The 12,310-nt window shown below is 44.6% G+C and overlaps 1 protein-coding gene and 2 long non-coding RNA genes across 13 annotated transcripts in view; 1 reads left to right on the top strand and 2 right to left on the bottom strand.

Moving 5' to 3' along the window:
• Positions 1–2,415: 2,415 nt before the first annotated feature.
• LOC127913122 (uncharacterized) lies at positions 2,416–7,691 on the bottom strand. Of its 4 annotated transcripts, none has more exons than XR_008084778.1 (2): positions 3,764–7,691; positions 2,416–3,732 (listed from the first exon to the last, which is right to left on the bottom strand). It is a non-coding gene; the product is annotated as an uncharacterized LOC127913122 (long non-coding RNA). The 4 variants fall into 4 exon arrangements; XR_008084779.1 differs by having other exon boundaries at positions 2,416–3,701; XR_008084781.1 differs by having other exon boundaries at positions 2,416–3,763; positions 3,795–7,691.
• Positions 7,692–8,044: 353 nt separating this feature from the next.
• Positions 8,045–10,005, top strand: LOC127913123 (uncharacterized). Of its 8 annotated transcripts, none has more exons than XR_008084784.1 (7): positions 8,045–8,194; positions 8,413–8,537; positions 8,780–8,954; positions 9,089–9,127; positions 9,292–9,425; positions 9,494–9,652; positions 9,874–10,005. It is a non-coding gene; the product is annotated as an uncharacterized LOC127913123 (long non-coding RNA). The 8 variants fall into 8 exon arrangements; XR_008084783.1 differs by having other exon boundaries at positions 8,987–9,127; XR_008084789.1 differs by having other exon boundaries at positions 8,987–9,159; positions 9,395–9,425.
• The window catches only part of LOC127913121 (dnaJ homolog subfamily C member 5-like), a 26,652-nt gene continuing 24,215 nt past the window's right edge, over positions 9,874–12,310 (bottom strand). The window contains exons 3-5 of the mRNA XM_052484565.1: positions 11,344–11,557; positions 10,683–10,854; positions 9,874–10,003 (exon numbers count right to left, since the gene is read on the bottom strand). Coding sequence (XP_052340525.1) covers positions 9,900–10,003; positions 10,683–10,854; positions 11,344–11,557 — 490 coding nt within the window. The 3' untranslated portion in view covers positions 9,874–9,899. The remainder of the gene's footprint in view (positions 10,004–10,682; positions 10,855–11,343; positions 11,558–12,310) is intronic.

Raw genomic sequence — 12,310 nt, 5'->3', positions numbered from 1 at the left:
GTATCAGTCATATGTACACAGACCCAGCAGTAGGCCAGTATCAGTCACATGTACACAGACCCAGCAGTAGGCCAGTATCAGTCATATGTACACAGACCCAGCAGTAGGCCAGTATCAGTCACATGTACACAGACCCAGCAGTAGGCTAGTATCAGTCATATCTACACAGACCCAGCAGTAGGCCAGTATCAGTCATATCTACAGACCCAGCAGTAGGCCAGTATCAGTCATATGTACACAGACCCAGCAGTAGGCCAGTATCAGTCATATCTACAGACCCAGTAGTAGGCCAGTATCAGTCATATGTACACAGACCCAGCAGTAGGCCAGTATCAGTCATATCTACACAGACCCAGCAGTAGGCCAGTATCAGTCATATCTACAGACCCAGTAGTAGGCCAGTATCAGTCATATCTACACAGACCCAGTAGTAGGCCAGTATCAGTCATATCTACAGACCCAGTAGTAGGCCAGTATCAGTCATATCTACACAGACCCAGCAGTAGGCCAGTATCAGTCATATCTACAGACCCAGTAGTAGGCCAGTATCAGTCATATCTACAGACCCAGTAGTAGGCCAGTATCAGTCATATCTACAGACCCAGCAGTAGGCCAGTATCAGTCATATGTACACAGACCCAGCAGTAGGCCAGTATCAGTCATATGTACACAGACCCAGCAGTAGGCCAGTATCAGTCATATCTACAGACCCAGCAGTAGGCCAGTATCAGTCATATCTACACAGACCCAGCAGTAGGCCAGTATCAGTCATATGTACACAGACCCAGCAGTAGGCCAGTATCAGTCATATGTACACAGACCCAGCAGTAGGCCAGTATCAGTCATATCTACAGACCCAGCAGTAGGCCAGTATCAGTCATATGTACACAGACCCAGCAGTAGGCCAGTATCAGTCATATGTACACAGACCCAGCAGTAGGCCAGTATCAGTCATATCTACAGACCCAGCAGTAGGCCAGTATCAGTCATATCTACACAGACCCAGCAGTAGGCCAGTATCAGTCATATGTACACAGACCCAGCAGTAGGCCAGTATCAGTCATATCTACAGACCCAGCAGTAGGCCAGTATCAGTCATATGTACACAGACCCAGCAGTAGGCCAGTATCAGTCATATCTACAGACCCAGCAGTAGGCCAGTATCAGTCATATGTACACAGACCCAGCAGTAGGCCAGTATCAGTCATATCTACAGACCCAGCAGTAGGCCAGTATCAGTCATATCTACAGACCCAGCAGTAGGCCAGTATCAGTCATATCTACAGACCCAGCAGTAGGCCAGTATCAGTCATATGTACACAGACCCAGCAGTAGGCCAGTATCAGTCATATCTACACAGACCCAGCAGTAGGCCAGTATCAGTCATATCTACACAGACCCAGCAGTAGGCCAGTATCAGTAATATCTACAGACCCAGCAGTAGGCCAGTATCAGTCATATCTACACAGACCCAGCAGTAGGCCAGTATCAGTCATATCTACAGACCCAGCAGTAGGCCAGTATCAGTCATATCTACATAGACCCAGCAGTAGGCCAGTATCAGTAATATCTACAGACCCAGCAGTAGGCCAGTATCAGTCATATCTACACAGACCCAGTAGTAGGCCAGTATCAGTCATATGTACACAGACCCAGCAGTAGGCCAGTATCAGTCATATCTACAGACCCAGCAGTAGGCCAGTATCTGTCATATCTACATAGACCCAGCAGTAGGCCAGTATCAGTCATATGTACACAGACCCAGCAGTAGGCCAGTATCAGTCATATCTACACAGACCCAGCAGTAGGCCAGTATCAGTCATATCTACAGACCCAGCAGTAGGCCAGTATCTGTCATATCTACACAGACCCAGCAGTAGGCCAGTATCAGTAATATCTACAGACCCAGCAGTAGGCCAGTATCAGTCATATCTACACAGACCCAGTAGTAGGCCAGTATCAGTCATATGTACACAGACCCAGCAGTAGGCCAGTATCAGTCATATCTACACAGACCCAGCAGTAGGCCAGTATCAGTCATATGTACACAGACCCAGCAGTAGGCCAGTATCAGTCATATCTACAGACCCAGCAGTAGGCCAGTATCAGTCATATGTACACAGACCCAGCATTAGGCCAGTATCAGTCATATCTACACAGACCCAGCAACAGGGTAGTAGGAGACAGTAGTCTAGTACTGTAAGTCCTCTGTAATCAAAGTCTGGGAGCTTTTCAGTAGTTTAAAATAAAATAAAATAGCTATATTATATTGGTGTGTTTTGTCAGGGAATTAACACTTTGAGATTGTATATTCTGTGCAGGGCAACGGCCTTGACAACAGCCTGGATTGCAACCGACATCCTAGTGTTTTGTAGACATATTATTTTCAGAAAGGAGTCACAAATGAGACACGTCTAAGCATCAAACATTTATTTTTTTTACTACAGCACATCTGATAAATGACCTTCATTCTCTCTTTCAGACACAGTAGATGACCATGCTAAAACATAAAACTCCCAACTTCTACGTGCTTCCACTAAACCTACAGGAGATCTCAACCATTCATTCAAAATGGCCACACCTAGTTTTACATCTCATTTATCCTTAACTAACGGCCGTGATTGGGAGTCCCATAGGGCGGTGCACAATTGGTCCAGCGTCGTCCGGGTTACGGTTTTGGCTGGTGTAGGCCGTCATTGTAAATAACAATTTGTTCTTAACTGACTTGCCTAGTTAAATAAAAAAAATAAAAACGACATTCATTTATTAAAAAGAGAACAAAAATTTCATAAATACAAATAAATGTGTCATAATTTTATCGTTATATTTCGCACAATTTTTTTCGTTTTTTTTTTTTAAGTTTCTAAAATAATGTTTTTTTCTTGATCCGGTATAACTTAGTATTGTATACACATTGCATTCACTCAGACAAGTTGCATGTTTAATATCGCAGAGGAGAAAGAAGTCCCAGAAATAGCATTTCATTTGTCAACGTCATCATGATAACAGATAGTCTTATCCAGAGCGATTTACAAGTTAGTGCATTCATGTTACGATAAGCTAGGTGGGATAACCACATCTCCGTCGTAATACAACCAATCAAATCAAAATGAGACTGGAGTGGGCGGGGCATTGAAGAACAACTACAACCAATCAAATCAAAATGAGACTGGAGTGGGCGGGGCATTGAAGAACAACTACAACCAATCAAATCAAAATGAGACTGGAGTGGACGGGACATTGAACAACTACAACCAATCAAATCAAAATGAGACTGGAGTGGGCGGGACATTGAAGAACAACTACAACCAATCAAATCAAAATGAGACTGGAGTGGACGGGACATTGAAGAACAACTACAACCAATTTAAAAAAGTCTCACTTAATAATTGAATCTTATAAATAAATGAAAAGGAGGGAATACAAAGGAAGATGCTCTCAGACTTAGACTGGAGCGAAAAAAAAAATGAGCCTGGTCCCAGACCTGTTTGTTGCCAGTTAGCCTGGTCCCAGACCTGTTTGTTGCCAGTTAGCCTGGTCCCAGATCTGTTTGTAGCCAGTTAGCCTGGTCCCAGACCTGTTTGTTGCCAGTTAGCCTGGTCCCAGATCTGTTTGTAGCCAGTTAGCCTGGTCCCAGATCTGTTTGTAGCCAGTTAGCCTGGTCCCAGATCTGTTTGTAGCCAGTTAGCCTGGTCCCAGACCTGTTTGTTGTCAGTTAGCCTGGTCCCAGACCTGTTTGTTGTCAGTTAGCCTGGTCCCAGACCTGTTTGTAGCCAGTTAGCCTGGTCCCAGACCTGTTTGTTGCCAGTTAGCCTGGTCCCAGACCTGTTTGTTGCCAGTTAGCCTGGTCCCAGACCTGTTTGTTGCCAGTTAGCCTGGTCCCAGACCTGTTTGTTGCCAGTTAGCCTGGTCCCAGACCTGTTTGTAGCCAGTTAGCCTGGTCCCAGATCTGTTTGTAGCCAGTTAGCCTGGTCCCAGATCTGTTTGTTGCCAGTTAGCCTGGTCCCAGATCTGTTTGTTGCCAGTTAGCCTGGTCCCAGACCTGTTTTCTCTTGCCAGTTAGCCTGGTCCCAGATCTGTTTGTTGCCAGTTAGCCTGGTCCCAGATCTGTTTGTTGCCAGTTAGCCTGGTCCCAGACCTGTTTATTGCCAGTTAGCCTGGTCCCAGACCTGTTTGTTCTTGCCAGTTAGCCTGGTCCCAGACCTGTTTTCTCTTGCCACCATTAAAATGTCCTTATCCATTACAAGGAGATGGTATGATCGCATAAACAGACCGGCACTCAGGCTATGACAAAATAAAAATGACAAGTAGATAAAAATGTTTAGATTGCCACTGAAAAGGTGTGAGTAAATAACACAGCCTCCCAAAACACGAGGTAAAACGAGGTCGAACAACAAAATACATCTGAAAACACACAGAGATTCATCATCGCATTACATCACGCTTACATACAACCACCACACTGCTCAAAGACGATTGGCTAGAGTCTAAGGAGTAACGGAGTGCGAGTGGGAGGGGCTAAGTGTTGCAAAATTCCAGTAACTTTACCCTGAAATTCCTAGAATCCCTGAATTATTTGGAAAACCAGAGGATTTTGGAGAAAGTTACTGGAAAGAAGAGAAGACTACTGACAGTGTTTTATTTTAATTTTTTTAAGTGCACATCCCAAATAGCACCTTAATCCCTATGTAGTGCACTACTTTTTGATCAGGACCCATTGGACTCATAGGCCAAAAGTAGTGCACTACTTCGGGAATATGATTCCATTTTTGGGACACAGCCCGTGTTCTCCTATTCAGTTGCAGAGTCGGACTACATACAGATCTGTAGGCCAACAGACGACCACTACTTTGAATATCTTGAAATCTTATCCTCCCTTCTCCAACAACATCAATAAAAACTCAAATAATCGAGAGAAGAAAATAAATTAAAAAACGGTTGGTTTGCAAAACTCAAAATAGACAACTTAATAAAATCCTAACACACACACATTACATTACCACACATACATACATACATACATAACATTACCACACACACACACACACACACACACACACACACACACACACACACACATACATACATACATACATACATACATACATTTAACATGACTTCCTCACAGAAAATCTGAAAACTAAAACACAAGCAGTTAAAAATAGATTTGTGGTAGTACCAGGTTCAGAGAGGGAGGCATTTGGAGTACACACACACACACACACACACACGTGTGCGCGTTGAGGTTGTAGCAGTGGTGGTAGTAGTAGTAGTAGTAGTAGTAGTATTGGAGAGAAAACACACAGAGAGCCAGAGGAGAGGAGTGGAAGAAGTGAGGAAGAGGAGGAGAAAGTAGAGGAAGAGGGACAGCATCCGCCTGATGACATGGAGTTAAATGAAGATATTGTTCTCAGAGAAATGAATGGAAATCATTCTACTGTCCACACTATATTGTGTCCACAATAGAAGTATAAGTAGGTGTAATATGCCAGAAGATACGGTGGCTACTGCTAGCTTAGCATGAGAACGAAAAAAAGTCACGTTTCAAGGGGGTGGGGGGGGGAGCAGTATTTGAATCTTCTCGATGTTCGAGCGGTGTAAGTGTAAAGTTTGGAATACCATGCCGTGAAAAAGTAGTTTCCGATTTTCTCTATTTTTGATACCCGAATGTTAATCAGATCTTCTAACCACAACCTAATATTAGATAAAAAGGGAACCTGAATTTACAAATAACAACAACTACATACAATAACACAGAAGAACAAAGGACACAGCTCTGCCTCAGCTGCCTGCCATGATTGTCCAAAATATAGTGGAATTTTCATTCAAAAGCAATAATTTCACATTTAACTTCCTGCTTTGAAGGATCTACTTCCTGCTTTCTGAGTCAGAAACAAGTCTAAAAAAAAACAAAAACATTTTCTCTAAACTCCAACCCAGACAGACAAGGTGGAAACAGATATTAAAACCCTTCTAAGAGACGAACAGACAAGTTGTTGCTGTGTGTTTAGCGGTGTTGGGGATCAGTTTAAATAAAAGTAAAGCATTACTTTAAATTATACCACAGCATTGTTGAATACTCGTTTCTGATTAGCTAGAAGGACAATCTAGACTGGACATTAAAACCCAGATATAAATGGGACAGTTGGAAAAGATAACGGGGCTCACTTTGTAATCATTAACGCAATTAAGCACCGACACACATGCAGCCCACACTACAAAGCTACAGAAAGCTAAACCAACAACCACCCAAACGCAGGTATATGTCGGTAGCAATTGTTTTAGCTTTTTTGTTCGATGCTTTCAACATTTTCTTTTGGAGTATCTGATGACCCAACGCGGTGTGTGATGAACATGGATTTCTCCGGTCCCCTACTGTCGGTAGTCGTGACGCAAATGGGCGCTATGCTTTCAAATCCTGCCACGTGACATTTCGAGTTTGTCCAGCTGTTTTCAGCAATTGATATGTTTGAATTAGGTTGTCATATTAGCAGGTTTGCTAGCAACAAACTATTTAGCTATTTAGCGTCTAGCCTAGCGTTAGTGTTTGATATGCAATGTGATCTCCTCGGCATGATGAGAAGGCACTATGCCAGGATTTTGTTTTTGGGGGGGGTTGGGTCATCAGCTCATTATCCAAATGAATGTCACTAGAAAACAGCTTAAACAAAAATGCAAAAATCCATCTACTTTGCTGTTATTCTGGCTGCCGACGTGGTGACTGTGTTAGCCGTAGCTAGTTGGCTAGTTAACAAGTAAGAGATGAGAAGGACAGTATTGAACGACCGACTGGGTCACGTCTCTAGCAACCAAAAGATGAGAAAGCATGAATTCTCTTATAAAAAAATAATTGACAAAAAAAAGTTTTTTTTCCTAACGATAAATGTGTGCTTTAGTATTGTTCTCTTTGGTAACTGTGGTATAAGCGGGATAGACGCCGACGTTCTGTACACCATTTTAGAAAAATGACCTCCGCAAAGAGACTCGGCTCTGCCTTGTCCTCCATTTTTTCCAAGGTAATGCGCAGAACTTCGGCGTCTTCATTCCTTAGTTCTACAGTACCTTATCACATACATACATACATACATACATACATACATACATACATACATACATACATACATACATACATACATACATACATACATACATACATACATACATACATACATACATACATACATACATACATACATACATACATACATACATACATACATACACAGTGGGGAGAACAAGTATTTGATACACTGCCGATTTTGCAGGTTTTCCTACTTACAAAGCATGTAGAGGTCTGTAATTTTTATCGTAGGTACACTTCAACTGTGAGAGACTGAATCTAAAACAAAAATCCAGAAAATCACATTGTATGTTTTTTTAAAAAAGTAATTAATTTGCATTTTATTTATATGATTATATATACAGTTGAGGTGTACCTGTGATAAAAATGACAGACCTCTACATGCTTCGTAAATAGGAAACACGGCCGATTCGGCAGGTTATCAAATACTAGTTCTCCCCACTGTACATTACTTTGCATTTCTTTCATGAAAAAAAAAAAATTCTCTATCTGTCAGATGGAGCACAAAGATATGTGACCTCCTCATCCTCCTTGCCATCTTCCTCTCTCTCTTGTGTCCTCTACTCTCCTTCTCAGGGGCAGGATAGTGGTGTAGGGCAATAGAGTGTAGAGGGTGTACAGAGTGTAGGTTTAGGTGAGCTTAGTGGTAGCCGGTGAAGAGAGTAGGGGTACAGGGGGTTTAGTTGTATCCGGTGTAGAGAGTAGGGGTACAGGGGGTTTAGTTATATCTGGTGTAGGGGGTTTAGTTGTATCTGGTGTAGAGAGTAGGGGTACAGGGGGTTTAGTTGTATCTGGTGTAGGGGTACAGGGGGTTTAGTTGTATCTGGTGTAGAGAGTAGGGGTACAGGGGGTTTAGTTGTATCTGGTGTAGGGGGTTTAGTTGTATCTGGTGTAGGGGTACAGGGGGTTTAGTTGTATCTGGTGTAGGGGTACAGGGGGTTTAGTTGTATCTGGTGTAGGGGTACAGGGGGTTTAGTTGTATCTGGTGTAGGGGTACAGGGGGTTTAGTTGTATCTGGTGTAGGGGTACAGGGGGTTTAGTTGTATCTGGTGTAGGGGTACAGGGGGTTTAGTTGTATCTGGTGTAGGGGTACAGGGGGTTTAGTTGTATCTGGTGTAGGGGTACAGGGGTTTAGTTGTATCTGGTGTAGGGGTACAGGGGTTTAGTTGTATCTGGTGTAGGGGTACAGGGGTTTAGTTGTATCTGGTGTAGGGGTACAGGGGTTTAGTTGTATCTGGTGTAGGGGTACAGGGGTTTAGTTGTATCTGGTGTAGGGGTACAGGGGTTTAGTTGTATCTGGTGTAGGGTTACAGGGGGTTTAGTTGTATCAGGTGTAGGGGTACAGGGGGTTTAGTTGTATCTGGTGTAGGGGTACAGGGGGTTTAGTTGTATCAAGTGTAGAGAGTAGGGGTACAGGGGGTTTAGTTGTCTGTGGTGTAGAGAGTAGGGGTACAGGGTGTTTAGTTGTATCTGGTGTAGGGGTACAGGGGTTTAGTTGTATCTGGTGTAGAGGGTAAGGGTACAGGGGTTTAGTTGTATCTGGTGTAGGGGTACAGGGGGTTTAGTTGTATCAGGTGTAGAGAGTAGGGGTACAGGGGGTTTAGTTGTATGTGGTGTAGAGAGTAGGGGTACAGGGGGTTTAGTTGTATCTGGTGTATGGGTACAGGGGGTTTAGTTGTATCTGGTGTAGGGGTACAGGGGTTTAGTTGTATCTGGTGTAGAGGGTAGGGGTACCGGGGGTTTAGTTGTATCTGGTGTAGAGGGTAAGGGTACAGGGGGTTTAGTTGTATCTGGTGTAGAGGGTACAGGGGGTTTAGTTGTATCCAGTGTAGAGAGTAGGGGTACAGGGGGTTTAGTTGTATCTGGTGTAGGGGTACAGGGGGTTTAGTTGTATCTGGTGTAGAGGGTAGGGGTACCGGGGGTTTAGTTGTATCTGGTGTAGAGGGTAAGGGTACAGGGGGTTTAGTTGTATCTGGTGTAGGGGGTTTAGTTGTCTATGGTGTAGAGAGTAGGGGTACAGGGGGTTTAGTTGTATCTGGTGTAGGGGTACAGGGGGTTTAGTTGTATCTGGTGTAGGGGTACAGGGGGTTTAGTTGTATCTGGTGTAGAGGGTAGGGGTACCGGGGTTTAGTTGTATCTGGTGTAGAGGGTAAGGGTACAGGGGTTTAGTTGTATCTGGTGTAGGGGGTTTAGTTGTCTATGGTGTAGAGAGTAGGGGTACAGGGGGTTTAGTTGTATCTGGTGTAGGGGTACAGGGGGTTTAGTTGTATCTGGTGTAGGGGTACAGGGGGTTTAGTTGTATCTGGTGTAGAGAGTAGGGGTACAGGGGGTTTAGTTGTATCTGGTGTAGGGGTACAGGGGTTTAGTTGTATCTGGTGTAGAGAGTAGGGGTACAGGGTTTAGTTGTATCAGGTGTAGAGAGTAGGGGTACAGGGGTTTAGTTGTATCTGGTGTAGGGGGTTTAGTTGTATCTGGTGTAGGGGGTTTAGTTGTATCTGGTGTAGGGGGTTTAGTTGTATCTGGTGTAGGGGGTTTAGTTGTATCTGGTGTAGGGGTACAGGGGCTTTAGTTGTATCTGGTGTAGGGGTACAGTTGTATCCGGTGTAGGGGTACAGGGGTGTAGTTGTATCCGGTGTAGGGGTACAGGGGTTTAGTTGTATCCGGTGTAGGGGTACAGGGGTTTAGTTGTATCTGGTGTAGGGGGTTCAGTTGTATCTGGTGCTGTTGTATCTGGTGTAGGGGTTTAGTTGTATCTGGTGTTTGTATCTGGTGTAGCCAGGTGTACAGTTTAGGTATCTGGTGTAGGGGTACAGGGGGATTAGTTGTATCCGGTGTCGGTCCGGTAGGAGGAGTGGTTGTCTGACGTCAGCCTGGTGGTCTCTGTTCCAGACGGCTGCATCATGATGGGGTCCCCACCAACGTCTGGGGGGGGGGGGAACAACACACACACACAGATGTTACACATCTAAATAACTGTGTGATTGGTGGCAGCTTCAACCACATGACCAACCCACAGGCCCAGGTTGGGCTGACCAGAGTTCAACTGTTATAATGGCCAGGTTACAGGGGACTGACCAGAGTTCAACTGTTATATTGACCAGGTTACAGGGGACTGACCAGAGTTCAACTGTTATAATGGCCAGGTTACAGGGGACTGACCAGAGTTCAACTGTTATATTGACCAGGTTACAGGGGACTGACCAGAGTTCAACTGTTATAATGGCCAGGTTACAGGGGACTGACCAGAGTTCAACTGTTATAATGGCCAGGTTACAGGGGACTGACCAGAGTTCAACTGTTATAATGACCAGGTTACAGGGGACTGACCAGAGTTCAACTGTTATAATGACCAGGTTACAGGGGACTGACCAGAGTTCCTCTAGTTCTATTGGTTGATTGATTAAACTCCTCACCTCTCTTACCTCTAGTTCTATTGATTGGTTGATTGATTAAACTCCTCACCTCTCTTACCTCTAGTTCTATTGGTTGATTGATTAAACTCCTCACCTCTCTTACCTCTAGTTCTATTGGTTGATTGATTAAACTCCTCACCTCTCTTACCTCTAGTTCTATTGATTGGTTGATTGATTAAACTCCTCACCTCTCTCGTCAGACTGCATCTGTGCCTCCAGGTCTTCAGGGGAGACGTAGAACTCTGGTTCCTGGTCCATGGGCGGCCGCGGTTTACACTTCCCACAGCAGCAGTTACAGCAGCAGCACAGACAGCAGCAGAAGTAGCAGCCAGTCGCCAAGCCACAGAAGATGAACAGGCCCTGCAGAGAAAGGAGACCGTCAGGGAGAGGTCAGAGGTGAAACGCACAAACTGATGACTTTAAAAAATAAAAAAAATTAAAAATTGATCTTTGAGAGGTGAACTTTACCGGTGACTAATCATAACCCCCACGTCCATCACTACATTTACTGGGGTATCATTTGGCTTTCTAAGCTGAGGGTCTAACTAGCGTGGACGACCCCCTCATTGATTCCATTTTCTTGACAGAGGCACACACACACACACACACACACACACACACACACACACAATTCCCCCAACACACACACACACACACACACAGATACGTTGTCTTACCTTAGCCCACCACCACACACACAGATACGTTGTCTTACCTTAGCCCACCACCACACACACACACAGATACGTTGTCTTACCTCAGCCCACCACCACACACACACACACACACACACACACACACACACACACACACACACACACACACACAGACACAGATACGTTGTCTTACCTTAGCCCACCAGGAGGAGAGGACAAAGTAGGTGTTGACGTTCTCCTCTCCAAACTGCTCAGCCACGTAGAGTCCCAGGGATCCGTACTTGTCATAGATGTTCCTCTTGGTACAGTCGTTGAGGATGGCGTGGGCGCTGTTGATTTCCTTAAACTTATCAGCAGCCTCGGGGTTGTCTGGGTTCTTGTCTGGGTGGAACTTCAGGGCCAGTTTCCTGATTGGACGGAGAACAGGTGTGGTTATGAGAAAGACAATGACAGAATGACGAAACAAATAGAATTTAACGTGTTTCAGCCAAACGTAAAACATTCACTTCTGTCCCTTATTTCAATGTTCAGCCATCATGCACCACATCTCTGTTGCCCTCTAGTGGACAGGAAGTCTAGTGGACAGGAAGTCTAGTGGACAGGAAGTCTAGTGGACAGTGATAACAGGAAGTCTAGTGGACAGGAAGTCTAGTGGACAGGAAGTCTAGTGGACAGTGATAACAGGAAGTCTAGTGGACAGGAAGTCTAGTGGACAGTGATAACAGGAAGTCTAGTGGACAGGAAGTCTAGTGGACAGGAAGTCTAGTGGACAGGAAGTCTAGTGGACAGTGATAACAGGAAGTCTAGTGGACAGGAAGTCTAGTGGACAGTGATAACAGGAAGTCTAGTGGACAGTGATAACAGGAAGTCTAGTGGAGTGTGATAACAGGAAGTCTAGTGGGCAGTGATAACAGGAAGTCTAGTGGGCAGTGATAACAGGAAGTCTAGTGGGCAGTGATAACAGGAAGTCTAGTGGACAGTGATAACAGGAAGTCTAGTGGACAGTGATAACAGGAAGTCTAGTGGGCAGTGATAACAGGAAGTCTAGTGGGCAGTGATAACAGGAAGTCTAGTGGGCAGTGATAACAGGAAGTCTAGTGGGCAGTGATAACAGGAAGTCTAGTGGACAGTGTCTCATAGTGAACAGTGATAACAGGATG

This window comes from Oncorhynchus keta, chromosome 28 (assembly GCF_023373465.1).
Source record: "Oncorhynchus keta strain PuntledgeMale-10-30-2019 chromosome 28, Oket_V2, whole genome shotgun sequence".
NCBI classification, from domain to species: Eukaryota; Metazoa; Chordata; class Actinopteri; order Salmoniformes; family Salmonidae; genus Oncorhynchus; species Oncorhynchus keta.
Note: the sequence above shows the minus strand (reverse complement) of the source record. Positions and strands in the feature narration are given on the sequence as shown.